The sequence below is a fragment of the Dermacentor silvarum genome, chromosome 3 (genome assembly GCF_013339745.2).
Source record: "Dermacentor silvarum isolate Dsil-2018 chromosome 3, BIME_Dsil_1.4, whole genome shotgun sequence".
Lineage (NCBI taxonomy): Eukaryota > Metazoa > Arthropoda > Arachnida > Ixodida > Ixodidae > Dermacentor > Dermacentor silvarum.
Window position 1 is genome coordinate 220,249,244 of NC_051156.1, and position 27,095 is coordinate 220,276,338.

The 27,095-nt window shown below is 45.3% G+C and overlaps 1 protein-coding gene across 1 annotated transcript; it reads right to left on the reverse strand.

Annotated features, from left to right (window-relative positions):
* Window positions 1–1,672: 1,672 nt before the first annotated feature.
* LOC119446712 (nucleoporin 88) lies at window positions 1,673–26,957 on the reverse strand. The gene is made up of 12 exons (XM_037711231.2): window positions 26,726–26,957; window positions 26,414–26,568; window positions 26,073–26,198; window positions 24,922–25,137; window positions 23,781–23,949; window positions 20,873–21,005; window positions 18,085–18,183; window positions 14,525–14,711; window positions 9,544–9,804; window positions 6,988–7,134; window positions 5,296–5,553; window positions 1,673–1,814 (listed from the first exon to the last, which is right to left on the reverse strand). Exons 1-12 carry the CDS (start codon window positions 26,933–26,935, stop codon window positions 1,763–1,765), a joined length of 2,013 nt encoding a protein of 670 aa, XP_037567159.1. The 5' UTR covers window positions 26,936–26,957; the 3' UTR covers window positions 1,673–1,762.
* Window positions 26,958–27,095: the final 138 nt, after the last annotated feature.

Here is a 27,095-nt window from a genome sequence, read left to right on the forward strand (position 1 = left end):
TAAAAAAAAAAATGTGGTTGATCCCTCTTATATAGGAATCGGTATAGAACACGAAAGTGAAACGTGTCTTCACAGAAGTAGTGTAATGTTTATTGCACATTGAAATATAATGTCTATTGGTGTTTTGTGGCTAAAGCGCCCTTAGGCGTTGATGCACCCACGCTGACGCCTGGTGGCACGTCTCCTCCATCACGACTACCAACGTCGATGACCATGAGCAACCGTCGTGCATATGGAAGCTGCACTACGCTGCACACGCTAGCACAACGCGAAAGACGAAGCACGTAACTGACACACTAATACAACGCGCAAGACAAAGCACGTAACTGAATCGTCACCGAGTCAAATCAGCGCGTACAGCGCGTCGTAATTGCAGCCTCCGCGATCAACTTCAGAAACATTTTCAGAGCTAATTGCGGAGGCCACGCTCCGCTGTGCTGAGTACGGTGAACGCCACCTAGTAGTGCTTCTGCGAGAACGCGTTGGTAGTGCTTCTTGATGCCAGCGTCCCTTCGAATGCTGGCATCGAGGCGTCGTAGTGCTGAGACCACCGAAGCGTTCACTGTCGGTGCGCGTTAGTGTCATAATGCAGTACTTCTCTTTTCTGCTCGTAGGCGGCGGCACCGCCCCGAGCAAGAGCGCGGGTACACGGAGGAGTGTTAGATATATAAGGCGCGTCTGTGTAGCTCTCTGCAAATGCGTTTGTGGCGCAATGGGTTAAACGCTCGGCGATCTATCGTCGCGGACGAGAGGTCGTGGGTTCGATTTCCAAATTTTGCATGTTTGTGGAACTTTTTCTTCTGGTTTCTTTCTTTGTATTATGTTCGTGTGACGTATTTCCGTGACGGAAATACGTCAGTGAAGTCTTGGTGGACCCCGGCATAAAACACTTTCGTGTTAAAATGGTGGCTGCCAGTCGCACGTTGTCACGCCCATCATGAAAGCACGACTTTATTATGATTGAGTCGTCAAGCTATAGACACATTCAGTGACTCTAATGTTGCCGACTTCGATGATAGTCTTGATATGGAGCGGCATTAGATGGAACGGAACCTTCAGTTAGTGCCTCATTTTAAGTTTGTGCATTTGCAGACACAGGTTGTGAATTTACTACCCCCATGACATATGTGTATATATATATATATATGTATTGCGAATGTGCTAAACAATTGTTATCCATATGTACAAGAAAGAAAGAAAAAATGTTTGTTTCTTTTCTTTTCTGAACACATTTTTTTACTTTTTTTTTTTCTAGAACTTAGAGAGTTAACATATTTGCAGCTTCAATGTTTCCCACAAAAAGCAAGGATGGACACACCAGACACATGTGTAAATGTTCTGTCTGCTTTTCCCATTTAGTTTTGCGTGTGTGCACATACACACATGCACCACTCCTGCACCACAAAAGTAGTAGTTGCAAAAACATTGTGCCAACCTTGAGCCCCAACCTTTATTTGATCCAAAGTTTAAATCACCCTGACACATGTCTTAAAAACTCAGTAGCATGTGGTACAGATGTGCTAAAAATTATTGGTTATTCATAACTTCTGGCTGCCTAATGCTAGTTTTTTTTTTTTTTTTTCTAGTTTCACTATTAGGCTAAGCAAGCAGGCAAACTGTAGCTGGGGTGTGTATTAGTGTATCATAGAAAGCAGCACAGCCATGAGGCCAATTAGGCTTGCATTGTTTGTTTATATCGTAAAATACATTGAAAAGCAGATTTTATTAACATACAATGCATATGTACAAGGGATGAATGCTGCTAGTCCATCAATCCTGAAAGCCGCTGCACCAGCTCAGCTATTATGTCACCCCTGCAAAATGTAAACAGATGCTCATTATTGATGCAGTGAGGCTCTGAGAGACATGACAATAAAGACAACCTATAAAACAAAATGTGTGCACATGATGTGATGCATGCACAATCTTAGAACTAAGCAGATACATATCTGCACCACATAAAAGGTAAGCATTTCATTTCGGTGCAGCAACAACCACTATGTGAGAAGAATGAAGGAAACCAAGGGGCTATTTTTATTACAACCATATGAAGCCAATACACAACAAAGTCAGGGAAAGCATAGGAAGAACTGTTCTTTTTAACTGAGATATAGACGAGGAAAATGGAAGCAGCCAGAAGGACAACTTGCTGCAGGTGGGAGCCAAACCCACACGTCCATTTTCTTGGGTCTGCGGAAGATGTGGGTACAGCTCCCACCTGTGGAAAGTTGTCTGTTTGGCAACTTCCATTTTCTTTAAGCTTATTATATTTACATTTAAACTAAACAGAACAGTTATTTCCCTAGTGCTTTTCCTGGCTTCAATGTCTCTTGGCTTCATGTGGTCACACCAACTAAATGTTCTGGCTGTCAATGCAGGGAGGCATTGCTTGATGTCATGAGGGTCACAAGGGATTCCCATGGCACCATCGGGAAGTATTTTCATATAAAAAGCTCCCCAACACCTTGAATCATATCATTCTCCAGTCGTCTTCTACTAGCGCACCAAAACCAATGAAGATGACATTAGTGCACACCCGTATTAGCTAATCTCTATACGACTAAAACAAGAAAAATGAAATGGTGGTTAACCAGTTAATGCCCACACAGGCATTTTATAAAAAGATTACATAAAGGAAATCTCTTTCAAGATGTTAATACATCAGGATGAGAGTGATGGGAAATAAATACATCCTGGCAGTGATGGCTTTGAGCACCTTTGCAGCTTCTTACATTATTCTGAAGCTGGGACTGCATTATGTAAGGATTTGTTTCTACCGATTCTGTTCTTTTTGGCAACGAGTGGCCGATACTGGTGATAATGTAAAAGTGGCGCCTTGCCAGCCAACGATAAAGGGCAAAAAGAATGGAAAATGAAAAGAATTGTTACAGAAAACGGCCCCCCGTCATCACAATTTCATTACACAGCAATAATTTGTTTGATGTGCCCTCTTAAGTTGCACTATTGTACCATTTTAAAAGCTTCCCATAATCTGTTTAATACATCAGAAGCAACCGACTTGTGGTGAGCATGACTCCAGGAGTGCTTTGCAGATTTACCAACATAAATCCACTAAGCATTTCTAGTTTGATTAACATACTGAAATCGCTGCGATAAACAGTTCCCAAATGTCAAACATTAACACTCAGCAAATGAACACCATGATAAAAGCTAACAGCAGAAATCGATCTGAACAATTAATACAAAAGAATGTTCTTAGCCAAGCTCATGATCTATCCAAGGAACTGTTCTTGCCATAAATGCCACAGTAGCTCAACAATTGCAGCACCAGACCACACAGACAAAATTCTTTGTCAAAAAGGACCCTTAAATGATTTTGACACTTTTGTAGAAATGTATCGAGTCATTAGAGTAGGTCCTCTAGATCATTAAGTTACACATTTAAGTGCTCTGCGTAAAGCATGTAATTTATAAGGTTTCCAAAATGTGCATTGCTAACAAATGTTGTTTGTAATATGTAGCTGGTATATTGGTTTATTTGTTATGCTAAAAAAAAGTAACAGAAAGAGAATACACAATGACAATTTATAACTACACCAGAGGACTTCCGGCACAAGTGTTGGCTGCTTGTGTTACAACGTGCTCCGGTTTATGTGAGCTGTGCGGTCAGTGTTGGTCTCGAGGTCCCTTTTTGCGAACACCACACTGCCCTTGTTGCATTATGGGCTGCAAATTTTAGCGATTGGTGACATGTCAAGCTAAGACATTGTGTCCCTCTGCCAGTAGCGCACCCAAGATCTATGCCAGGGAGGGGTTGACAGTTTGCCTTAGTTTGCCAATCCCAGCACTAATTTCAATTTCTTCACGGGAAATTGTGAAAAAATGCGCTTTTTGCGCAAGTTTACGAGTGTGCAGACGATTGCGCATCTTACATCTTAGTTGCAGTACTCAAAAGCGCAAGGAAAGAAAAGGGGTTAAACAAAAGGGGGGGTGAACTCGGCCTCAGGGGGGTACAAACCCGAACCCCCCCCTCATCGGTGCGCCACTACCCTCTGCAAGGCAACAGTTGAGTGGCTGCAGTGCCTCGGGCTGTCAGTATCCTATCAATGCCAGGATCAACGTTTTTGTGGCTGCAACTTCCCGCCTCAGGCTTACTACCCCAATAATGTGCTTGTGCAGCGATTGGCCGCTATGACAGAACACTCGCAACGCACACTGTTTGGATAGCTCTTGCTGTTGATTGACGGCCAGGTGGCTAGGTTGGGCAGGCTTTGTGCGCTGGCTCCAAGACACCAGAAGTAGACGACATGATGTCGCATGATGCAGAGCCAGTGAAGGCTGAACTTAGCCATTGCTTGGTAAACGAGTTGAGGAGGAAAAGTATAGCTAGGGAGGGGAGTAACTTAAAATCACCCATAGCTCTCTTGATATGAGAAGCTGCACTTAAATTGTGGTGCGAATGTTTTACTGTAGCTGTACCCTACGCGCCTCCAAAAATGGTCCAAACCATTTCAGAGACCCTTTAATAGGCATTCTAAAAGATACGTAGACTCTGGCAAATTTTTTTTTTTGGTTAATTCAATCTTGACCGAATTAATTGCCTAGTGCTCATGCATTTCTATTAGCCAAAGCTTTCGTTATTTCGATCCTGAAATTGACTCTTACCAGATAATTCGAACTAGGCCAGTGGGCATGAATATGCCCAACCCCAACCTTGAGCCCAATAGCTGCAGCGTCTGTCTTCGCACCAGTAGGAGACAGTGAATGCGTCGAAGAAACATTATCTTCCGCCGAAAATATCTATTTGTGACCTACCCTTCGTTCTAAAATGTTGCATATAAAACATACTAAAGTGGAAGCTTGGGCGAGTTGGTATGACGATAAAGCACTGCCTGAGCGTGATGACGATGGACATTAGGTGTATAAATAAATTTTGATTCTGCGAAGCTGGTTTCATCGTTTTTTTATTTCCAGAATTGGAGGCATGCCACATTTTCTTGTTAAAAAAAACCCAAAAACACACACACACAAAGAAGGGGGGGGGGGGGGACGGGTACGCACGAGATTTCTACTTTGTTTGGGAGCTCTGATGTAATCTTTACTTTATTCTTCTACTTGGAGCTAAAAATCTTGGTACAAGTTATATTCCAGGGCAGCAGTGCGTTTGGGTGTTTTTTTCTGCCTCTTCTTTAGTTTGACCCACTGGCTAATGTGATCAATTTGGTCAGTCCTGTCAAGGTTGAATTAACAACAGTCGACTGTAAATGGCTAAAAGGAGAGCTGCATTTTACTGCCTGTAAGGTTAAAATGCTGTGAGTACAACACAGTACTTACTCCTGTTTGAGAGCCTTGCGAATTTGCTGTACTTGGTTGGCGGTAAGGTTCCTCGGCTGGTATCGACCAGCAATTCTGTTGGCCTCCTGATCCTTATTGCTCTGCTCTTGGTATTTCTGCTTGGCCTGAGCCTGCTCCAGTAACTCCTTAAACACTTTGAGCTTTTCTTGGATGGTCTTCAACTCCTCTGTCATTGCTTGCTCAGCTGCAGAGAGCACAGGCACCTGGCGCTGCAGCTGATGCAACACATCTTCAACCCTGCATGATTAGGAAACACCTTATGTAGCAGAAATATGATTACACAATTCTTGTTACATTTTGATATGAATACGAATATACCGTCAAATCATGATAATTCGAACTCGAAGGGGCCCAAAAATTTGTTCGAATTAAGAGAAGTTCGAATTAAAAGAAGGACTTGTTCTCAAAGTATTCGTGTACCATAGCACGATGCATTAACGGCGAGAGTCGTGAAATATTGGGGCGCACAAGCACACAGCGAGCGAGGACCGCGAAACTGTCCATGCCGGACAACGCTGGGTTCCCGATAACGGCAGAAAATGAAATTTCAGGGAGCGGGCTAAGCTGGCACCGGGCCGGTGGGGCTGGCAGCGCTGGCGCGGAGACTGTCGAAGATGAGGGAGTCACGAGGGAGTTGAAAGAAAGGATGAGGAGAACAGAGTTACGAGGAGGGGTGGGTCGTCGATGACGAAGTCGTTGCCACTGATCATAATCATGTTAGTGCGCTCTCTTCTGTTGCGGCATTGCCGTGTTCAAATGACAAGGAGAATGAGGTACTGGGTGTCGCTTTCACGCCCTTGTATTCAGGGTCCGTCTTGTCGTACAGAATCGGATATGGCACACTGTCTCGAAAAACCTTTCCATCAGAACGTCCGGTTTAGACTCAGCATTGTAAAAAAACAATCACAAAGCATAACAATTAAAACAAGCGTGAGCGAGAGCTCACGCAAGCAGACGACAGTGCGAAACAAGTGGTCCGGCCGAACCAGACGCGAGTACGAATAGAGCAGTCGGGTGGGTCCACATGACACCAGTTTCCCGTGCGTATGTCACTGTAGGGGCCGTTCTCATTGGTCTCCTCCGATCGAGGCTCGCTTGCCACTATGGCGAGCTGCGAAAGATCAGCCCAGGACCGATCCCTCCCGCGGCGCGCGTTTTTCTGCTAGTGTGGCTGGGGAATTACGGCGCAATGCAGAAACGGTGACCTTGCCATTTGAAAGCGCATTAAATTTCCGTCACATTTTTTTCTTCTTCTTTTTATTGCGATAACAATTATATGGACACTCCAAGGGCATTTTCTGCCATGGTCATAGACGTCGCGAGAAAGGGGTAGAGGGGGGGGGGGGGGCAGTTCACAATATATACTCAGCATTTATAGGACGTCAAGTGGCACCAAGGCAAAAATTAGGCCTAGTTGGTTCTGCATCCTAAGAGTCTGTCTGTGCTTTCTGCATTCCGTTTGTTTTGCACTGTTTAACTTATTACACGAAGGAGACTGCAAGTTTAAGAGATGTCATCATCAGATGCCACAGGCCACACACAACTTCCAGCACCTGGAATTATTGACATTAAGAAAGGCATAAAGAGATGAAGACACTGTAAGTGGGAAAACACAAGGACACTTTTCTTTCCAAGAAACTTCAGCAATAAAACTATATAAGATAAGCCTACCTTTTCACAAGCTTCTGCTGTGTGGAGTACAGGGCTTCATATCTGGTTCTCAGTGCTCGGTCACGTTGCTGAAGCACTCCCAGTTCTTCAAGCAGAGCACTCAACTTCTCCAGCTGTAGATCCCTTTGATCCTGAGCAGCCTGAACTCTGCCATACAAGGAACATTTATATCCTGTTATAAACAGGGGCAGCTTAGGGGGTGGCCAAGACCCCATATTTCCTCATGCCCCCCTACACCCTTCTAGCACTAAGAAGTGCCCTTCTGCACCCACAAGAAGAATGGATAATTATGCTCCCTCTTCCCCCCTCCCCATTTCCAACAGAAAAATCTTGGCACCACCCCTGGCTATAAAAAGCATATGCAACAGCTTCCAAGTATACCAATGAAAGAAACAAAAAGGAAAATACACACATAGCAAACACAAACAGTAAGTAAGCACAGACCACCTGTATTTTTTTTTTAAAGGGAAACTTATCTCCACCTAGCGGATTTCTGCTGAACTATTACGTCGTATTGTTTTTTTTGTATCGGGAAACTGTATCACAATGCCATTTGGCAGCTTAGGGGTGGGACAGACTGTGTTGTCACTCTGCACTGGAAGATCCAGTGGACCGTTTCCACTGAACTTCTATTGATGAGAATCGAGCCAGAGCCCTCACTCTTCCAGCCACACATGACGTGTATGACCGAGAATGACTACAAAGAAAACACGTAGTGCAAGGTCTGCACACTGTTTTCCTCTCCCCCCTGACAGCCCCTTTAAGAACTGCTCAGACTTGAGCTCATCTTCATACGCAGCACTTTATGAAGAACCACAACATGTTGTCCTCTGAATGATCAATAGTATGTTTGATATGCTGCATTTATCAAACTACTCCACAACAATCGCAAACGGGACCGTGGCCCACGCCTACACTAACAACTTCACCAGGTCATCCTGCGACGCATGCAAATCTCCAGAACACCAAAAAACATGACATGACTTGTTGCCGTTAGCTTAAGATGTAAAATAACTTATCGTTTGAATGTGATTTCATAATCACACTAAAAGTGGCACGTTGTCGTCATGCTATGCGAGAAGTTTTTTATTGCCATCCATGGTCCCCATCTTGTGTTGGCAACGGCGATGATGCTGGCCAGTCTTGGTTTGACGGTAGGCTTTTGATGAAAACCAAAACCCCACGAATGCGATTTTAGTTTCGTATCTAGTTGTACCGCACAGGCAATTTTTGGACAAATATTCACCGGGGGGGGGGGGGGGGGGGGGTGAGAAGTGACATTAGAATAAGGTAAATACGTACTGCAATACTTCATTGTGAGCTACCATTTTTGCTTTAAAATCTTTCTGCGGCTGGCCAATGATAGGCATTTACAATGGACCATGATGTGTGTTTGATGCATTCACTGTACCCTAAGCGCTGCCAAGACAGACGCTGCTGCTATTGGAGTCACCACTGCAGTCACTAATGGGTCAGGCGCTTGCATCCTGACCAGCTAAGTTTGAATACATCTGGTGAAGGCCAATTTCAGGATAGAAATAACAAAAGGTTGGGGTCATAGAAATGTATGGGCACTGGCCAGGACCTTCGGTCGAAACTGAATTAACCGGAGTGGAATTAACGGAAGTCTACTGTACTATGTTGCGATGCACTCACTTGAGGCGAACACTGATGCAGGTTGCCCTATGCTCTCACAACCAGCCTCTTTGGTTAATGAAAGCATGCAGTACAGCTGTGCCCTTTTAGTGTTTTCACCCTTTTGTGCAGTGGGCCTACGCCTGCTGTGCCACCTGGGATCGGGCATTGGTACTGCATCAAGTATCACCCGAGGTTGCATGCAAATAAACCTCTCCTTCATTAGCTTGGGCATTAGTGTTTCTCATGGCACAGCGCTCGGTTTCCTTCAGAGGCCGAGTGCATGAGCACAGTGCTTTCCTTGGATTCATTGTCTGTTGGCTTTATATGTCTGTGATTAACACAGATTAGACCCCTCGGTTCCCCTGCTTGTCGTCTGTGTGCAGCACTGTGGCACACCACTATTCAAGGGACAGCAGCTGGCCCAGCTGCTTGTTAAGCTTGAACCCATGGCAGATTGTACTCTTTTGATTAGCTTACTGCAGGGTTGCCACAAAGCACGAACAGAGCATGGCGCATAGCAGTTTTTGCATTCTGTCCCTAGTGGAATGGAACTTCTAGGTCAGGACTTATCCTGTGTGCAGCAGCAAAACGGCAGAGCCCCTCTGACCCATTGCTGAAGGTACTCAACCAATCAACCCCTTAGCAAGACTTTTCGATCTCAATGTGTCACGAAACCTGGATGCGATAAATGAAATAATGGTAAGCGATAATTAGCTAAAAGGCATGCACCGAGTAAGGTACACATAAAGACACATACAGAGGTACTTTATGTGTGCCTTAATGTCCCAGTTCGTGGCTTCTAGTTCATACCTGCACAGTAAGATCACCAACTTGCCCAGGAATCAGCTCTCTTGAAGTACTGTCGCTCTGATGCAAGCTGCAGAAAATTTGACCGAACAAGAGGTGCAGTGTTCTCACCTCCGTGCAATGAGCAGCTGGCAAGCCTCAAGTTTCTGGATCCACTGCTCGCGGATGCGCTGCGTGGCAGTCAGTAGAAGCTCGAGGCTCTGCTGAGGTGTGCAATCCTCTGCCGCCTGTGCGAGTGTAGGGAGGCTGCGACCATCCAACAGCTGTTGCACGTGAGCCACCAGACTGCTGGTGGCGCCCTGCTTGCTCATCAGCGGTGTGTCCTGTTGGCTTTGGGACAGCAGGGCTGGCAAGTAACTCTGGTAACCCTGCCTGCAGTTTCCATGCAGCAAAGTGTACTCAACTTATGCATTCAGTGGAATGTATCAAAACTAGCTTTGCCCCTCAGTTCTCATACATAAAAAGATGGTCCTTGGCAAGTATGAAGGCGGGGAAACATTTATAAGATATTTTAATTTGATACTAAACTGATCTTGAAATGCCATACCTAGGGACATCGACATTATTATGACATCATGACACGGAGCAAGACTGGCTGATATTGTGTCGCAATATGGCTAGGTATGACAGCGTTACTCACAAAAAAATAAAAAGCACTGCACAAATTTCTTTTGGCTTTGTTTGCTTGTGGCAGTCATGATAGCAGAAATGGAGCGAGCTAATGCATCATGATGCATCCACCTCTTGGGTACCCAGGTACTAGTTCATAGAAATAAGTGCCATCAGAAATTATTAAAGGGGACCTGAAGCACTTTTTGAACATACAGTGTAGACCAATTATAACGTAAGTCGCCGGAGTCACGAATATCCGCACTATAAGCGGTACCACACTAGTAACCAAAGCAACAATTTTCAAGGCCCGCACTACGCAAAAAATGTGCACTGAGCCGCCACGTGTATGCGACAGTCGAGGAATATGGCTAGAACGTTTGCATTCAATTTACAGTCGAATCTCATTAATTCGAACCAAATCACACGGCGGCGCCTCCGACCGGCATTGCTCTGGCACCGCCATAGAGTAAAAGCTTAGGAGAGATCCCTCAATGTCGCGCGCGAACAAAACAAAAGAAAAAAAAGAAAGAGAAAAAAAAAAATGCGGCGGAAATTTCACCTTCTCTCAAATGGCAAGGTCACCGATTCTGCGTTGTGCCAGAACATGCGTATACTTTCCGACGTCTCAACCACGCGTAGAAAATGGCAGTGAACCCTTCTTTCTCCTTTTGCTTCCTCTACTTTCTAGTCACGTGTTGACCTTGCAGGCTGCGGCTACGGCGCAGAGGGAAGCAGTGGCGCTGTCCGAGGCCGGCCAACGAAACTGCCCACGCCGGCAAACGCCCGCTTCCCGATAACGGCAGAAAACGAAACTTCGGGGAGCTGCCGGAACGGCGGCGGGCGTGCACGGTGACAGTCGAAAGTGAGGGAGCTACGAGGGAGGGCGAGGGGAGCCACCGAAGCGGCGGAGTTGATGAGGCGAAATCCGCTTCCCTGCCGCCCTCCTTCCTCACATTCCACGGTCTTCCGCGTGCGCCCTTCGCCAGTGCTGTGCCGATGCTGCCCGCTCCCTGAAGTTTCGTTTACTGCCGTTATCGTGAAGCGAGCGTTGGATGGCGTTGGCAGTTTCGCGGCCCTCGCTCGCACTCAAGATTCTGGTTTCAGCCTCACTGGCTGTTCGTTCGCACCACGTGCCCTTCTCCTCCACTTCGTCTCTCTTTCTTCCTCGAGCACTCCTTCGGGCGCCCGTTTGAGGGGAGCGTTCGCCATCTCCACTGACTTTCGTACTCCCAGGCAGCCGCACTGTAACCGGTATTTTGTTTCCCGCAACTGCACTATAAGCGATACGTGTATACATAGAGTGCTATGGGAAAATTAACGGGAGTCTGAAAAGACTGCACTATATCCGGTCCTGCACTATAAGCGGTTACGTTATAAGTGGTCTATACTGTAGTAAGAAAACATTGCCAATCTTTCGTGGTGGCTGCTGTGGACATGCGAGCCAGATCTTACCTCACTGCATGCAGCAGGGATTCTACAATCTACTGTGAAACACAGCAAAATATCGCTTGCTCTCGCTTCTGCAATGTTCTCATGCAGCTGGCCCACTAACAGTATTGGCTGATTTCGTGATCGTGAGAGCATTCTCAGTAATACACGATTGTTAATTTTGAGTTCAATAAATGAAAAATATATATGTCTGCAATCCCAAAAAAGACAGGAAAATAATTTCATCTTTGCACTGCGTGTGGCCTCCGAGATGGCAGCGGCATGCTGCATAGCATAGTCTACTGCAGCCGCCATGGGATGCCGCAACGAGGCCTTTCGCCGCTGCGACACTCAACATTTATTCAGGGCTTTGCCCTCTTGGTTTCTCCGCTGCATAGCTTCCAGCGCGCTAGTGGAGACGAAAGGAGAGAGAAAACCAGGTATCGGTGCGTAATTCCACATATAGCTGAAGAATTTGAAAAATTCTTGTGGCATAAGATTTGTGAGATGACGTTTTTAAAGGCCACTACACTCTTTTATTAGTTCGAATAGTGTTTCAAGGCCCGAACTGCAGTACCAGTACATTAGCATTATGTTAAAGTTTTCAAAGCATACTTCCGCACGTTTGGCCATGTTCAAGGGTGGAACTGCCCAAAGTAATTTTGGAGCAATTCTTTGAACAAGTAAAATTGCGCTTTGGAGCAGTTCGGAGCAGACCAATCTGAATTTTGGTGGTATAAGGAATATGGCAGCACACTTCGAAACCACGACTAAACACAGAATAAACCAACACGAAGCGCGTAGTAGAACCCGCTTTGTAGCTTTAAGGTACTAGAATATGGAACAGGGGATCGAGTGGCGGCACGTCGCATGCTTTCTTGTAAAGCCAAAAACATCAATGGCACTACGATCGAACTATATATTCCCCTGCAGACGCTCATGATGATAGCGGAAAAATGTTCTCAAATCAATCGACACATTAACATAATTTCTGGGTCACCATATGGCACCACAGACCCAGAGAGCCGCAATCAACCTTGGGCTGGTATAACGTAAAACTATTCCAATCTTTTTATTGCGACAGCAATTATATGGACACTCCAGGCGCATTTCTGCCATCGTTGTCATCTGTATAAAGTCCAGGGGCGATAACATCATTGCCACGTGCCATTTGCTGTATGTGCGAGGGAAAGCGTGCAAGGCTAAGTCGAGGATGGCGGCTCAATCTCACGCGCACAAGGGAGGAAAGCGGGGAGGACGCACGTCATCTTACAGTCGCGTGCAAGGCACCTGTGGGATGGGAAGGTAAGGGGGGCTCCGGCAGCTGCTGCGTATGGCGCGGCCGCGTGGGCTCTACCTTGAAAGCGATCTGCGATAAGGACGGAGTGTGGCTTAGGACAGAGTGGACAGCTTCGTGTGCACTGTGTTTTCGCTGCTTAGTTCATGCTGAAGTGCGAGGCGGTATGAAGGCCAATTCACTCCAGCGATTTCATAGCGAGTTTCCGCGGTCATAGAATGAGATGTGCTTATGTTTGCTTGTGCGCACCTGACACCATGCTTGGTAATTCTGTTAGTAAGCAAATGTTTACCAGTTCATACGGCCGATAAAACTACTATCCTTATTTCATATAGATGTCTACTAATTTGCTATCACAATCGATGCTTCGCTCGAACACTTTATTCCAAATCCGCCATTAGCCCTTCGTGATAGGTCAAAATGGCTCGGGCCTCGTCCATATGGGCATAAAAACAGATTGGAATAGTTTTGCGTTATACCGGCCCTGGGGACAGAGACCCCCACCCACTGAACTGGCTGCAGCGTGCGTCTGTCTAATATCTGGTACGCTCGCAGCGCTCTCAGCCTACATTTTGTTGTTTTGCGCCTCAGCTATAGCAAGCGCCACACCACTCGGCCCACTCAACCGTGTTCTAGTACACTCTAAATACAGCCGCCCTGGCCGTATCCGACAGCAGCAACAACAACCTGGAGTGGCCGCATGTGCGCTGGCCACTTGCCGGATGTGCCGAAAAGTCATGTTATAAGCTTGAAAATTACGAGAAATTGTACGGGAGGCACCATCGCACGGTGTGCAGAATGTGAACGGCTGCACTCTTTTTCGGAGGACAAAACGGCTCACTGTTCGCTGCTACTGCCAGAGCACACGTACTGAAGCTGTTCTGGCACAGCATGGCGCAAGTTCGGTCAATTTTCTGTGTTTGGTGTAGGAATTTGCGTGTGTATCAAAATGGCGCAATTGGCGTAGGCGTGCCACCCCTGCATGTTTGTTCAGAAAAGGTTTCAAAAACTAACTCGCCAGTTGAGTGTTTCCTTCCTTCAGAATGCAGTGCAATCTTTGTAGATCAACTAAAATCTAGTCCTGAGCAGACACTGTTGAAATCTCGTGACATTACAGATAGCATGACATTACAGGAGCAAGCATGAGAACATCAGGCTCAACTTTCATTTTTTTCGTGTTTTCTGGCTTACCAAGACTCTGCTTGTGGTATGACTGACATTTCCAATATTCCAGAAGTGTAACTTACCAGTACAGGTTTACATAACATTCCGTTTAAGCGTCTCTTTAGTGTGCCTTTCAAGCATGATGGGTAGCATCAGACAGGCTTCAGCAAGGCTCCCATGATATCTTGCCGTACACATTGAGCTCACACTGCTTTGTCCATTTCAGAGAACCTTGCCAAACATTGCTCATCACTTTCACCAACTGACTAATTTAGGCAAAGAAAAGTTTTGCAACACCAGAGCAATAAAGCAAAGCACAGCATATTGTGCTATTACTTCTCGCACAGAAAATTGGGCCATCAGCATAAGTTTGAGACTGGCCCTCTTGATGAGACCATGAGCTCACTGGCACAAGCACACACTTGAAGAAACTGCTGCTGCTTGCAAGAACACCCTAGATGCCAGCCATAAAAAACACACTGCTTTAGAAAAGGCAAACTCGGAACTCTACAGGCCCAATGGCCAGCAAAATGAGGCATGTGTGTTCTTTCAGAAATTTTGTCTTGAGCTAAGCTAATAATGCCAACTTACATAAGTGTGATAGTGATCAGCTTCCAGGCAGCCGTCAGAACAATCAGTAGTGGTCCTGGGTGTCCCGGTACTACAGCTACACCAACAGGAGGTGCAGGCTTGCTGCTGGCCAAGGCACGAGTGCATAATAGGCTCTCTACTATGGACGTTTCAGTGTGCAGCTCTGACACCATCTGCATGGCTGTGTCTGTCGAGAACAAAAGACACTCAGGAACAACATCCACATAGCTTGTCGGTCGCCTATTCAGGCAAAGCAAAATTAATTGAAGCCCAATTTATTGTGCCTACGATGAGCAAAACCAAAAATGGGGCAAATAAGATAATCTCAGCATCACTGTGAGATGCATCATTGTCAAGCTCAGATGGTCATTTACGAGTCTTTTATACCTTACCAAATTCTGCCATTTGTGCTTGCACCGTAGTATGCACTCACAAATCACATGAATTCATGTAACCCCTTTCCCAAGTGCCTGCTTCACCAACAGAGAACTCATGATAAGGCACACAATTTCAAAGAGCTGCTCATGAGAAGATTCTTAAAAATAAGAAATAAGTTGTAGTAGAAAAGAGTTGTTGAATTAATGACAACCACTGTTTTTTGGAAACAGGTATTCTGCTAACCACAAGGTACAAGCGTCACCTGCTTAGGTGCTAATTAAAGGTGGCTAATCAGAAAATTATGCAATTACCAGCCACGCAGCTTTGCCAAGGTTGCTTCAGTAGTATACACTACTCATCTATAACTAATTTAGTAAAAGTGAAATTTCGTTGCAATTAGTCTTTTAAAACTGTTCTGCAATGTTTTGTACCTTTGTAAGCTATCTACTAAAATTGGTAGCTGTGCATCATGCAATTCAACAGATATGTGATGATGCAATTTGTGCTTTGGCCAAGTATGTGTTTAAAGAAAACTATGAGGCTCTTCACTTTACAGAGTGAGTGATATGTAATGGCGATAGCCATGGTGAGCCGATGGTTCCTCTGGTGAACGTGTTTACGCAAGCACATCACAATGCATAGAGAATGCTCATTCACTAACTTTCTCATTAACAAGTGTTTCATGCTTATTATTCAACACATAGGAATCTGGCTATACACTTTAACTAACCTGTCTCTGTGTTCCAGTGCTTGCAACATCAGAGTCTAGTCCTCCACGAAGCATGCGCAATGTGGCATGTTTGATTGCTTTGCAGCAAGTTTGTCGAGCTGCCATAAAATGCTCTTACTACTCAATCACTTCAGTGGAACTCCCATGGTGCAGTGTTTACAACACTGTGCTCCAAACCAAAAAGCCACGAGTTTGAATGCTGCTAAGGACAAGAATTCCTTTCATTCTCTAATGGCAAAATCATTAAAGAAATTACAATAAAGATAGAATAGGCAAACTATGGCATCTGCAATAGAGATTGCCTCTGGTTGCAGCATAACAATGTCAAATGCAGAGTCTGAATAACATCAGCACTGGTAATTGGCAACACTCACTTTTTGCTGGAATGTTTCAACTGAACTGGTCACATTCACTGGAGACAGTTTACCGCCTGCCCTTGTAGTAATCTTCCCAAGAAACCTCGCAGCTCGTTTTTTTTCTCTGCACGTACTTCTTTGCACAGTGTGTATTCATTACTTCAAATAACTTGCATGACAATAAATCTGTGCATATCACACTAGACAAAGTAGAAAATTCAGAATGATACTACAGCAAGCAACATACTTCTAGCGTATTAGTATTCCAGCATTTTAAATCTAGTTTTTGTGATGCACTTGCACTATGTACAGTTAAACCTGGATATAACGAAATTGATAAATTCCCGAAAAACTTTGTTATAAAGAGGATTTCGTTATATGCAGGTTCGGCACGAAAATTCGAAAAAGAAACGCTTACCGTATTTAGTCGATTCTAATGCACCCTCAATTGTAACGCGGACCCATTTCTGTTTTCGTCGAAGCACTCATTTTTGGAATGTCACACCAGGTACCGGATATGTGGACGCGTGTCGTTTCGCACAAGCGCGAGCCATCGGAAACGAAGAGTGAGCGTCACGATGGCGTCGTATAGTGTTACAGTAGAACCCCGCTGTTACGTTCCCGGGGGCTGCATTTTCCCAGCTGTTACATCGTTTTCGGCCAGTCCCGCACAGCTCCCATAGAACCCAATGCATTGGTAACCCCGCTGTTGCGTCACAACTGTGGGACCGTTCCCGTATCATACGTTGCGAACTGCCACCCCGCGCTGGCCCGAGCGACCATTTTGACTTTTCATGTCGCTTGGCTTGGTGGCTTCACGATGGCATTGGCCGCCCAAAGTGCCGGGGGCAACAACTATGACGTATTTTCGGTTTCCGCCAGCAAAAGTGTGGCCCTTGAGATCCGTATTTGCTATATAAAGATGGTGTCTATGACGCGTTGTGGCCCTAAAATTAGTTTTGGCTCATAGATATTCCGTATAAAGTTCAAGGGCGATAACGTAGTCGCCGTGCGCCGTATGCTGTATGTGCGAGTGAAAACGTGCGAGGGGAGCCGACAACCATGTCTAAATCTCGCGCGCAAGAAAAGCAGGAAGGAAGCGCGTCTTCTTCCATTGCGCTCGAGGGAGCGAGGGGGGAGGGATAGTGGGGCGGCGTTGTACTGTACTCTGGCATCAACTGCGTACTGTGCAACGGCGCGCGGTCCGTATCTTGAAAGCGATCTGCGTTGGGGCAGAGTCTAGCAGTGTAGGTGCGTCAGCGGCTCGTAGCTTTGTGCGTGCTGTGTGTTCTCGGCACTCAGTTTGCGTTGAAGTGATAGACAACAGCACGAAGGTCACTTCACTCGCTTCTCCAGCGGCGCTTCCACACGCCGCCAGCGTTTGACAGCGCGTGTCCGCGCTCATCGTGTGTGATGTGTCAGAGCGTGTACCAGCGTGTCATTAACATCAACTGGAAAAGGAGAGAGTGCCGGCTTGGCGGGCTAGGCCAGCTGCAGCAAGCGGCAGGATCAGGTTTGAATGAAGGGATGGGGAAAGGTCACGCCCGCGGCGGCAAGATCGCCGGGTCGAGGGATGCAGGCCCGCCTCGCACACGCACGCACACGTGCGCTCGCTTTGCATTCCGTCGCGGCGGAGAAGGTGCTTCCGGTTGCTGCTCAGGCAAAAATGACAAAATTTGGGGCAAAATCTCTAGGTTGTGGGAGGGGAAAATTCTTTATATCGTGAGGGTCTCCCGCTGCCACTTCGTTACGTAGAGGTCTCAAATACATGTGCTTCTATGGAGTAACGGCGGGGAATAGAAAAACTTGTTATATCCAGGAATTCATTATATGGAGGTTCATTATAAGCAGGTTTAACTGTATTCTGCCACCAGATGTACATATTGTTTGTCTTCGAAAGCAACATAGTGTGCAGATAGTTCTATTTCTCTGTTGAAAAACTTCTGTCTTATTAGGTTCTGTTCACAGCACACTCTGTTGAAGCACCAGGAAAATAACGAGGTCCCACTACAAACAAAAAGCCTCTAGGACATATGGGCAAAACGCCAGCAGAGACTAAGTTTACTAACTTAACAAAGCAATTATACAATACTCACCATCTTCAGCAAATGCTTGCAGATGGTCAATAAAGGGCACAGCCACAGCATGCACACCAGCATTGTGAACACATATATATCGTTGATGGTTGGTGGAGTCTGTAAAGAAAGGGAGACCAAGTTGTGGTCAATTCTAAACTAGTGAAAGGAAGAAAAAAAGCAACAAAAAGTGTCGAACACAACACCATTCATTTAAACAACTACAGTCGAACCCCACTACAGCAAACGCCACTACAACGAAATTTCCGCCACAACGAAAATTTTCCGATTCCCCGTCAGCTGCCCATAGAAAGCGATACAAAAAAACTGTCTTTAGAACGAAGGCGTTCTATTCGGTATTTCCACTTCAATGAACGTTTCAAGAGCGAAACTGGGGCTGAAGTGAAATTGTAACTGTCGAGTGGTCAAAGTAGAAGGCCCTTACAAAGCTGTGACGATCGTATGTCCGCTTGAACGAGATTTTTGCGAACGAAATGAAATACAATGTACCGATTTGAGCCAATGCAATCCATAGCCATGCGTGGCCATCACGCACATGCACGAGACAGCACGGGATCACCACAATCGCTGCCGTTTTCTTTCTGTTGAGTGCCTGCTTGAAATAGCTACGCCAACGAAGAAGCGTAAATTTCTCTCGTGATGAGATGGCACAGATGATCGCCGAGGTAGAAAGCGGAAGGAAAAAAATTTTGCGGTTTCGCCCGAAAGGCGATAGCAAATCGATAGCATCAATTGCGATAGCAATTTAGTAGACAGTGATACGAACTAAGGATAGTAATTTTATCGGCTGTATAAACTTGTGAACATTTGCTTACTAACTTAATTACCAAGCATGGTGTCACACGTGCACAGGTAAACAAACATATCTCGCTTGATGACCGCAGAGAGAGAGAGAGAGAGAGAAACTTTATTTAAATGACCACAGAAGCTCGCTGTCAAAATGCTGGAGCGAGGAGGCGTGGCAGCAGCAGCGAGCGAATTGACTTTCGTGCCGTCTCTTGCTTTAACGCGAACTAAACTTCGAACATACAACTCTACCAGCACTTGTTGCACTTTGCCCACATCGCAGATCGCTTTAAAGGGCCCCTAAACCACCTCTGATATTTTTTTAACATTTCAAGTAAACACGCCCATCGAGTTCAGAATGCCGTCACGATCAACGATGCCAAATGCGGCAGTGCTACGCACCACGGGCACGCCACGAAATAAAAAAATAATGCTGTGCTCCTCTCCGGGCCTTTACCGGTATCCCCACCAGTCGTCATGACGTCACCAGGGTGCATCTGGTGATGTCAACGGGGGCGATGATGTCGATTGGTCGAACAAGAACCTACTATACTCGCGGACAACTTTCTGTGGCAATGAAGGGAAAGCTACGGAGGCAAAGCGCACAAATGAGAGCGCTTCTGAAAAGAGTTCCGCATTTTAATCCACGTTGGTTTAGGCTGGGGAAGAGAAAACAAACGGCTTATTAGCAACAGTTAGATAAGACAGAACACACCACTGAGCATAAAAGTTTACTTATTTTGCGGCTTTTCCCTTCCGTGTCTGGGCAAACGCGAAACTGTCGCACGTGAAAGCTGCGTCGATTCAGTGTCCGTTCCGAGCAACCAAAAGCACTGTCAAACGCTGCCGGACTACTTGGCGCGCTAACACATGTGCAGCATCCACGCGCCCGTAGCTTTCCCTTCATTGCCACAGAAAGTTGTCCGCGAGTATACTTACGGTTAGTCTGGTAGTAGGTACGCGCGCTCCCTTAGCAGGGAGCGCGCGTAGTGTTCCCGTCCTGTAGCTCGCTTGTGTGCGCTTGCGAATCGGTAATTACAGCCCGCAACGCAAGTGCCAAATCGCTCACGTTCCAGCGCAGTGGGCTGTTTAGCTGCGCGAACAGAGTGCGACAGCGTTGGCCTTTCTAGACGTACACACAACACAAGGTTCATAGCGCCACGCTTCGCATAAGCACGGACTGGCATGGCAGCAACAGCGGCTATCCGAGAAGCACGAAGTCGCGGCTAAGGCTCGTCTACGTTACCGGCACGGCAACTCGCCACACTCCATTTGCCATTCGCGGGCCGCCGTTCGACGGCAGTTTTGCAGGCGAATGGTGAAATTTCCTTGCCGTAGAGAGGCTGAGACCGGGGCCCATTTGTGCAGCCACCTCACCGCCGCTGATCACTCGACGGCGCCGATATCGTCGCTATTCCGTCTCTGGTTCACTTCAAAGCTGAAGCGGACGGCACTTCGGAATGAATTACCAATGCTCACAAGCCGCAATATTTTCTTACCGTTGTTGTCGCTCTTCGCAGTAATTGTCCACAAAGAAGAAAATATGCTTATATTAGCGGCGCCGTCGGCTGCGATGTGAGCACAGCCGAGCCGGTCGTTTGCCGCTGGTAGCCATGCACTGCAGCTGAGCTCGACAAGTATCGGAGCTCTCGTTAGTGTTCAACGTTTGACAGTGGATATTGTTTTTCATAAGACGCACAATTTACGCATCAGTTTATCTAGAGGAAATTATTTTACTTTCTCTGCACTTTACTTTACATTTTACTTTCTAGCTTTCTCTGCAGCTTAGCTCTGACTGTGATAATGTCATGTGCTTATCTTGAGGCAGCGTAAAATATGAAACTTATAAAATTTTTTAGGTAAGATGTTCACTTTATTACATGAAGCTGCCAGAGAGATATTTTTTTCATTTCCAATTAACAACCAAAAGAAGTTACTATTAGAGTGAAATCTACAATGACAATGCCAATATGCAATACAGTTTTCCTCTATGTAGAATTACCTTTGTGAAGTCGAATTGGGCAAGTAAAAATTTCCTCCTCAGAAGTGGACGATGAAAAGGTTAAGTCGAGCCTAATTTTTTCAAACACATACAATGAAACCTCCTCGCACTCCTCCCTCGTGCCATGTGAAAACTGAAACAAGAAAGTAGAAACATGCAGGCAATCAGTAACCCAAGGTTCAGTAAGTTAAAATACAATTAAAGAGTGGCATTGTGTTTATATGGTATTAATAGACTAACATAGACACTGGACTTGCTTTGTTAGGAAAAAAGTAAACAAAAATTATGGCTGTTTCTTTGTTTTTTGTGCGCCTACTGAAAGCCTCATGAGCAAAGGTACATAATAATGGCACTAGAAAGAGAGTGATTAATTTTAGAGCACAAGAAAAGTTTAGAACATTATACAAGCCTGTGCACAGTGCACATTTTCCTGTAAAGTTCAAAACATTTTACAAGAGATCTGACAATAACAAAATGTCATCAAAAAAGGAGTGAAAAAACTATTAGGCCTTTATGACTATCACCACAGCTGATTGCCAATACTAATTGCTGTGTTGAAACTATTATAATTAAGCATGTAGAGGCATTCCTTCATAAGCTAACTACTATTCCTTTATTCACTTGAACACGGTTTTTATATACCCAAAACTACAGGGCGACATTGTTCAACTGGCGCTGATGCCGGTGGCATACTGGATTCTGCAACAGCATTCTATAGCATTCAAAATTGCTGTTGACACATGCCTTTCATTTAAACATGAAAGTGTTTTATGACAGGTTCCACTAATGATTTCCTGTAAGGGATGTAATGGATGTGATGTCAGCTACGGCACCGCCATCTAGGTGCGATGAAGTGAAGTACTGCATTGTGACACTAACAAACGCCGACAGGGAGCGCTTCGATAGTCACCACGCAGCGGTGGCTCCAACGCAGTGTCGCCATAGAATAAAGAACCAAGTGTGGCCTCGTGCATAGAGTTTAATGCAATAATTATACAATAAATAAACATTATTAAAATTGTTCGATGGCGGGATTCAAACACAGGACCTCTAGCACAGGAGCCCCATATTGAAACCATTATGCCACGGACGCATGCATCGACAAGCCACATAAAACGCCCTTATGAATTTATAGCGGGCAAGCCTACGCATTGAGACGCTTGGCGCGTTCGATTTGCCACCTCAACAAGCTGAACCGTTGTAATTAGTAGTGATTGTGCATGTTCGCAGCGTCTTCTGCACTTCGAAAAGTATAGGTTGCTCTGAAATCTACAACGATGAAGGCATGTAAAGCGTAATAAACAAAGCCACAAGAACGTCTAAATCCACAAGCAAGAAGATCAGACAAATAAGTGAACTTCCCATCATTTTCATGGTGGATGAACGATTCCAGCGCCAGAGTCTATGGCCTTGTGTAGGCAGTTACCACACATGCTTTGGCTACTGCATTGGATTAGCCTGTGGCGCCTCGTCGACTACGAATTGCGGTTCCAACATGCATCAGCGGTGCATCGCCTATGCTCCCGCTTGCGATGGCACCACCTAAGACAACTGCTGCACTAAGCGGCGCAGGAAGGCAACGACGTCGCGGGCGAATCTAGTTTTGCTCCGGCGAGAGACACGCCAGCGTGAAGCAGAACGCGTTCGCGGCACACAGTGTGAACTCTGCTACTGGCATTTCTGTAGCTGAGCGCGTCGCTCGCCAACGAGACGCAGCACGCCAAGCAAACCTGCAACACGCTTGCTGGCCCGCAAATCGTGTGCCTTCCGCTGCAGCAGACGGTGAGTTCACAAAGCAAACATGCAACAGCGTCTGTGAAGACACGTTTCACTTTCGTGTTCTACAACTTCTATGAAAGAAGGATCAACCATAATTTTTCTTTAACCTTTCCTTGCATACCAAGCATCCACTCTAAAAAGACTGACCTGTTCACAACTGCAGAAGTGTATTTCCGCAACTTGGTTAACTTACAATTTTTGTGTAGCTTCCCTTTAGTTGTTTCTGTGAAGTACAAAGGGCAACCGGTGCTAGCAGACTATGGGGTGCTTTATGAGCACCACATGCATTTTGGATGCTTCTCATGAGCACCAGTAGGAGGCAAGACTCACTTAACAATGCAATTAAACACTATAGCCCTCTAATACCTCTGTCACACGAGCACGCAAAAACTCTTTTACGCAAGCGGTCTTTTACCAAGTTGAAAGACTTTTGAATGATGAGGTGTTGCGCAGCAGACACACAGCGCCGACGATCTCCTTTTATTGTTTCCTTCTGGACATGCTACCGAAAGTGTGGCGCTAGCGTTCTAAACAATATCGGCCAAGAAAATGTATGTATCTTGAAATATAAAGTGAAAACTTATCGTTTACACGTTTTTCAAATAAATTTAACATAACAAACGGTAATATAAAGATTTATTTTAGTAGTAGTTTAAAGAGCGTCATCACGTGACATCCCCAGCCCGTTCGACCTGCTTACGAGAGTACAGAAGAAAATGAGCATTACTGGGTTTACTACACCTTCTGCGAGACAAAAAATTATTTTTTATGATGAGTCTAGGCGACAGAAAATTATGCATTAGATTATTTTCTTTAATATATGATAATTGCTGGTGCCCACTGGTTTCCAGACTACTCCTTTTCGGCCGTAAAGGAGATCGGCGAACTCCTCTTCCAGAAAAGACCGCTTCTGAAAAAGAGATCGCTCCCTGTCGTGTGTCTGCAGGCGAAACTCTTTTTCGGGAGAAGTCTTTTTGCTCAAAAGACTTTCGAGTGCCCGTGTGACAGGGGTATAAGTTGTCTTCCAGTGTCTTTAGCATTCCTACCTTTCTTCATTTAACATTCTATTTCTCACATTTCAGACACTAAAGGTCAAATGCATTAAGAGTGAAATATATATGCAACTTACATCTTGTGTTCCAAGAGCAAGGCAGTGGTAAAGTGTGCCCCCGGTAGTCGCAATGGCTAACATTGGGACAGCAGCTGGCAGGCAGATGAGGGAATAGCCATCAACGCCATAGTTGTCCTCTGCTTGGGGCTGCATGCTCAGTGGACCAAACACAGGCCGCAGGTGTGACCTTGTTGAAAAGTTGAAATTTATCAACATGCAGGAGTCTTATGATGCCCGTCCTCCATTAATATAAGTTCAACAGAACGGAAGCATACAAAGCAGAAGTCCAAACATAATGCAGTGCTTAATTAACACCAAGTGGTTGAAAAATGTTTCACATAGCAAAACAACTTCGCAGTTTTGCCCGAAGGGCGAAGTATTGACACCGATATCAAGATTTAGCATTGTGCTTGAACTCCTCGGATGGTGTTCTAACTATACACGGGTGAGACATGTTGGAAAACCGTATGACGCAGGGCAAATCCTGCTGGGCAGAAGAAACAGCATCCCGGCAGCTACCAGACATTTCAAAACTCTGGTGTGACGAGTGCCGCCAGTGGCATTGCAGGTGTCGCACCTCGATGATGTAGGAGATGAGACCGACAGGAAATCGTCGACGTTAGTCAGTGCCCAGTGAAATATTAAATAATGTTAGCTTGATTTTTACTGCTCAGACAAGAGCATACACACAGCAGCTCAACAGGAACGCTAATAACGCGTGTGTGCACAATGCTCACGCCAACACTGGAAGATGCCCCTGCTTTGCCACCAAGGCGAATGGCATAGCACTGACAATACATGCACTTAACTTCTTATTTTTTAAAGCTAAATGCGTTCTGCGTCTGTGGGAACTCTCTTGACACCATGTATGTGAGCTGTGCACATGCCGTAAGTGGCACTGCACAACAACGGTAGTGCCAGCGCCGTGAATGCGCTTAGTGTATAACTGCTATTAAAAATAATAACAATAATAAAAAAAAAGAAAGAACACACACACATACACCAGGGGAGGGTTATGGAAGGTAGCTGTGCAATAGACATGCTTTAGTCTCTAAAGTATCAACTAACTCAAGTCACCAGACCTATAATGACAAAAGAAAGCGACTTCTGAACAGCAGCAGGAAAGAGCTTGCAGCTCAAATGATGTTTGTGCTGATACCTATTGTCATCCTGCGGTGAAACGTGAGTCAGGTAGATGTCTCCACTTCCCATAAGTACAAAGACCTGCCGAGCTTTTCCTTCAGCAGAGAGGTCCCCAAAGTCAAAGCTGACTGCAGCGTCTCCAACAGAGGCACTGATTGTACCAGTGATGCCATGATTAACACCAACTGGCAGCACCAGCTGAGCAGACTGTGGCTCTGAGATGTCATAAAGCCTGAGAGAAAAATGCACATTCATAAGGTTCATGCAGGTGAATTTACAGCAACGCGCCAGTCATGCTGTGCAACCATGATAGCATATGATGTCCATGTAGACAAGTGCTCCCATCTGGTTTCACTTTAAGCCGTGAATACAACTATATGCTCGCTTCCATCCTATCGGTTTACAGCAACTTGAAGACTATGCGTTACACGTGGAAGAGGCGCAAGTATATGCCTTAGCAGAACAGTACATATCTCGACAAGAAGCAGGCCCTGAACGCCTCGTTACCCGTTTAACTATACTGTATCAGCACAGAAAGTAGATAAAAGGGTAAACATAAGAAATGTGTTTTTCCTACAACAAAATGTTGGCATTTGGTAGTAACAAGAATGTGCAAGGTTATTTCTGTATAAAAAATACCAAGTACCAATGGGTAGCAAATTAAACAAAACGGTTTAGCAACTGTGCCGTTGGGGTGGTGGTTGGGAGACTACTCCTTAACCATGATTTTCAACTTTTCATTTACTGCAAAATTTTCTTTTCAAGGCACTTTTATAGGATTCTGTTTGTTTTAGCATGCTACAAGCCCAAGTGAAGGACAGTTCTTTTTCATTTTTATTTCAGCGAACAGTTTATCAGCATGAAACATAAGCCTCTTGCTAGTGGCAAGCGTGTTACAATGCAAGCACCCCAAGTGCAACTTATTTTACTGAAAAGAAGCACTGTGCTATTGCAAGCAGCAAATTGAATAGCTTACTGAATCACATAATTACACCTTAACTGCACATCACAGAAGGTAAAATTGTGACATTGTGACGAAAATCTGTATGACTTGTATAAACCGTACAAAAAAGCTACAAAGTTACAAGCTACAAACAACTTATGCCACGAAGCACGAAATGACAGACATATCTAAACGCGCTGCATGGTGGCTTCAGACGTCCGTACCTCAAATTGTTGTCACTCGTAAGAGCGAGGACATGGAGGCCAGACTCGCTGTCGGGATGCCAGGCGATGTCGACGAGGGAAATAGACTTGTGACACAGGAAGAAATGTTCGCCAAGCGTCCACGATCTGCGTTCAGAAATAAACGCGAATCTGATAAGTTGCAAACCGCAACACGGCGACTTGTGAGCGTGCTGGAGATTTATATATATATATATATATATATATATATATATATATATATATATATATATATCCGGCATTATCATGTCACTTTCACGCACATCCTGCCACAGGATTACAGCTTCACGTTCTGAATACACACGGTAGTACAAATGCCTCACCTGCATGAAGCCTTCTTCTCTTTCACCAGAGTGGCTGGCGTTTTTGGTAGCGCTACAACGGTTAAGCCCCGTGGCCCGGAAAGCAGCAGGTGCTTGGTACAATTGACGCAAACGTTGTCGACATCAAATATGGGCGGGTTAGAAAGCAGCAACTCCTGCAGGACGATAAACATAACTGTCCTTGTAGACAATACACATTAACCAGTAATCACAGCTAAGGATAACGGCGCAAACCATACATTATTATAGATATAACCGTACTTTACAGTAGCGCAATATCAATTGAAACGAGCAGAAAGAAAAACAGCGCACCAGGCAATCATCCGGTTCAACTGTGCTCGAAAATGTTTTTGCGCTGACAGCAAACAATCGTTGCTGATGCTGGCTCCAGGCGACAAGATAATCGTCATAAGCAGCGATGAGCATTCTTGTATGAATAGACGAACAATATTTGTCGCCATGCAACGACAACTTGTCTAAAAACGAACTGTTCCTATCACGACATTTCCACACGGCCGCCATCTTGTAACGAGGGACGCGCAACCTCGACAGCAGCCACCAATGCAGTGCAACATATTCATAATATTGCGCATAGTTTGTAAACAATATTTTAAACACGCATAAAAGATGTCAAATTTGATGCAACTTGATTTATTTACATTGTAGATAGTCTTTGTGGCTG

Coding starts and splice junctions, on each gene's coding strand:
- LOC119446712 (XM_037711231.2), bottom strand. CDS start 26,935: ATGGCGGCCGTGTGGAAATGTCGTGATAGGAACAGTTCGTTTTTAGAC. Junction 14,712..18,084: donor GCAAGCATTTGCTGAAGATG/GTGAGTATTGTA, acceptor TGTTCTCGACAG/ACACAGCCATGCAGATGGTG. Junction 7,135..9,543: donor CAGCTGCTCATTGCACGGAG/GTGAGAACACTG, acceptor CTTGTATGGCAG/AGTTCAGGCTGCTCAGGATC.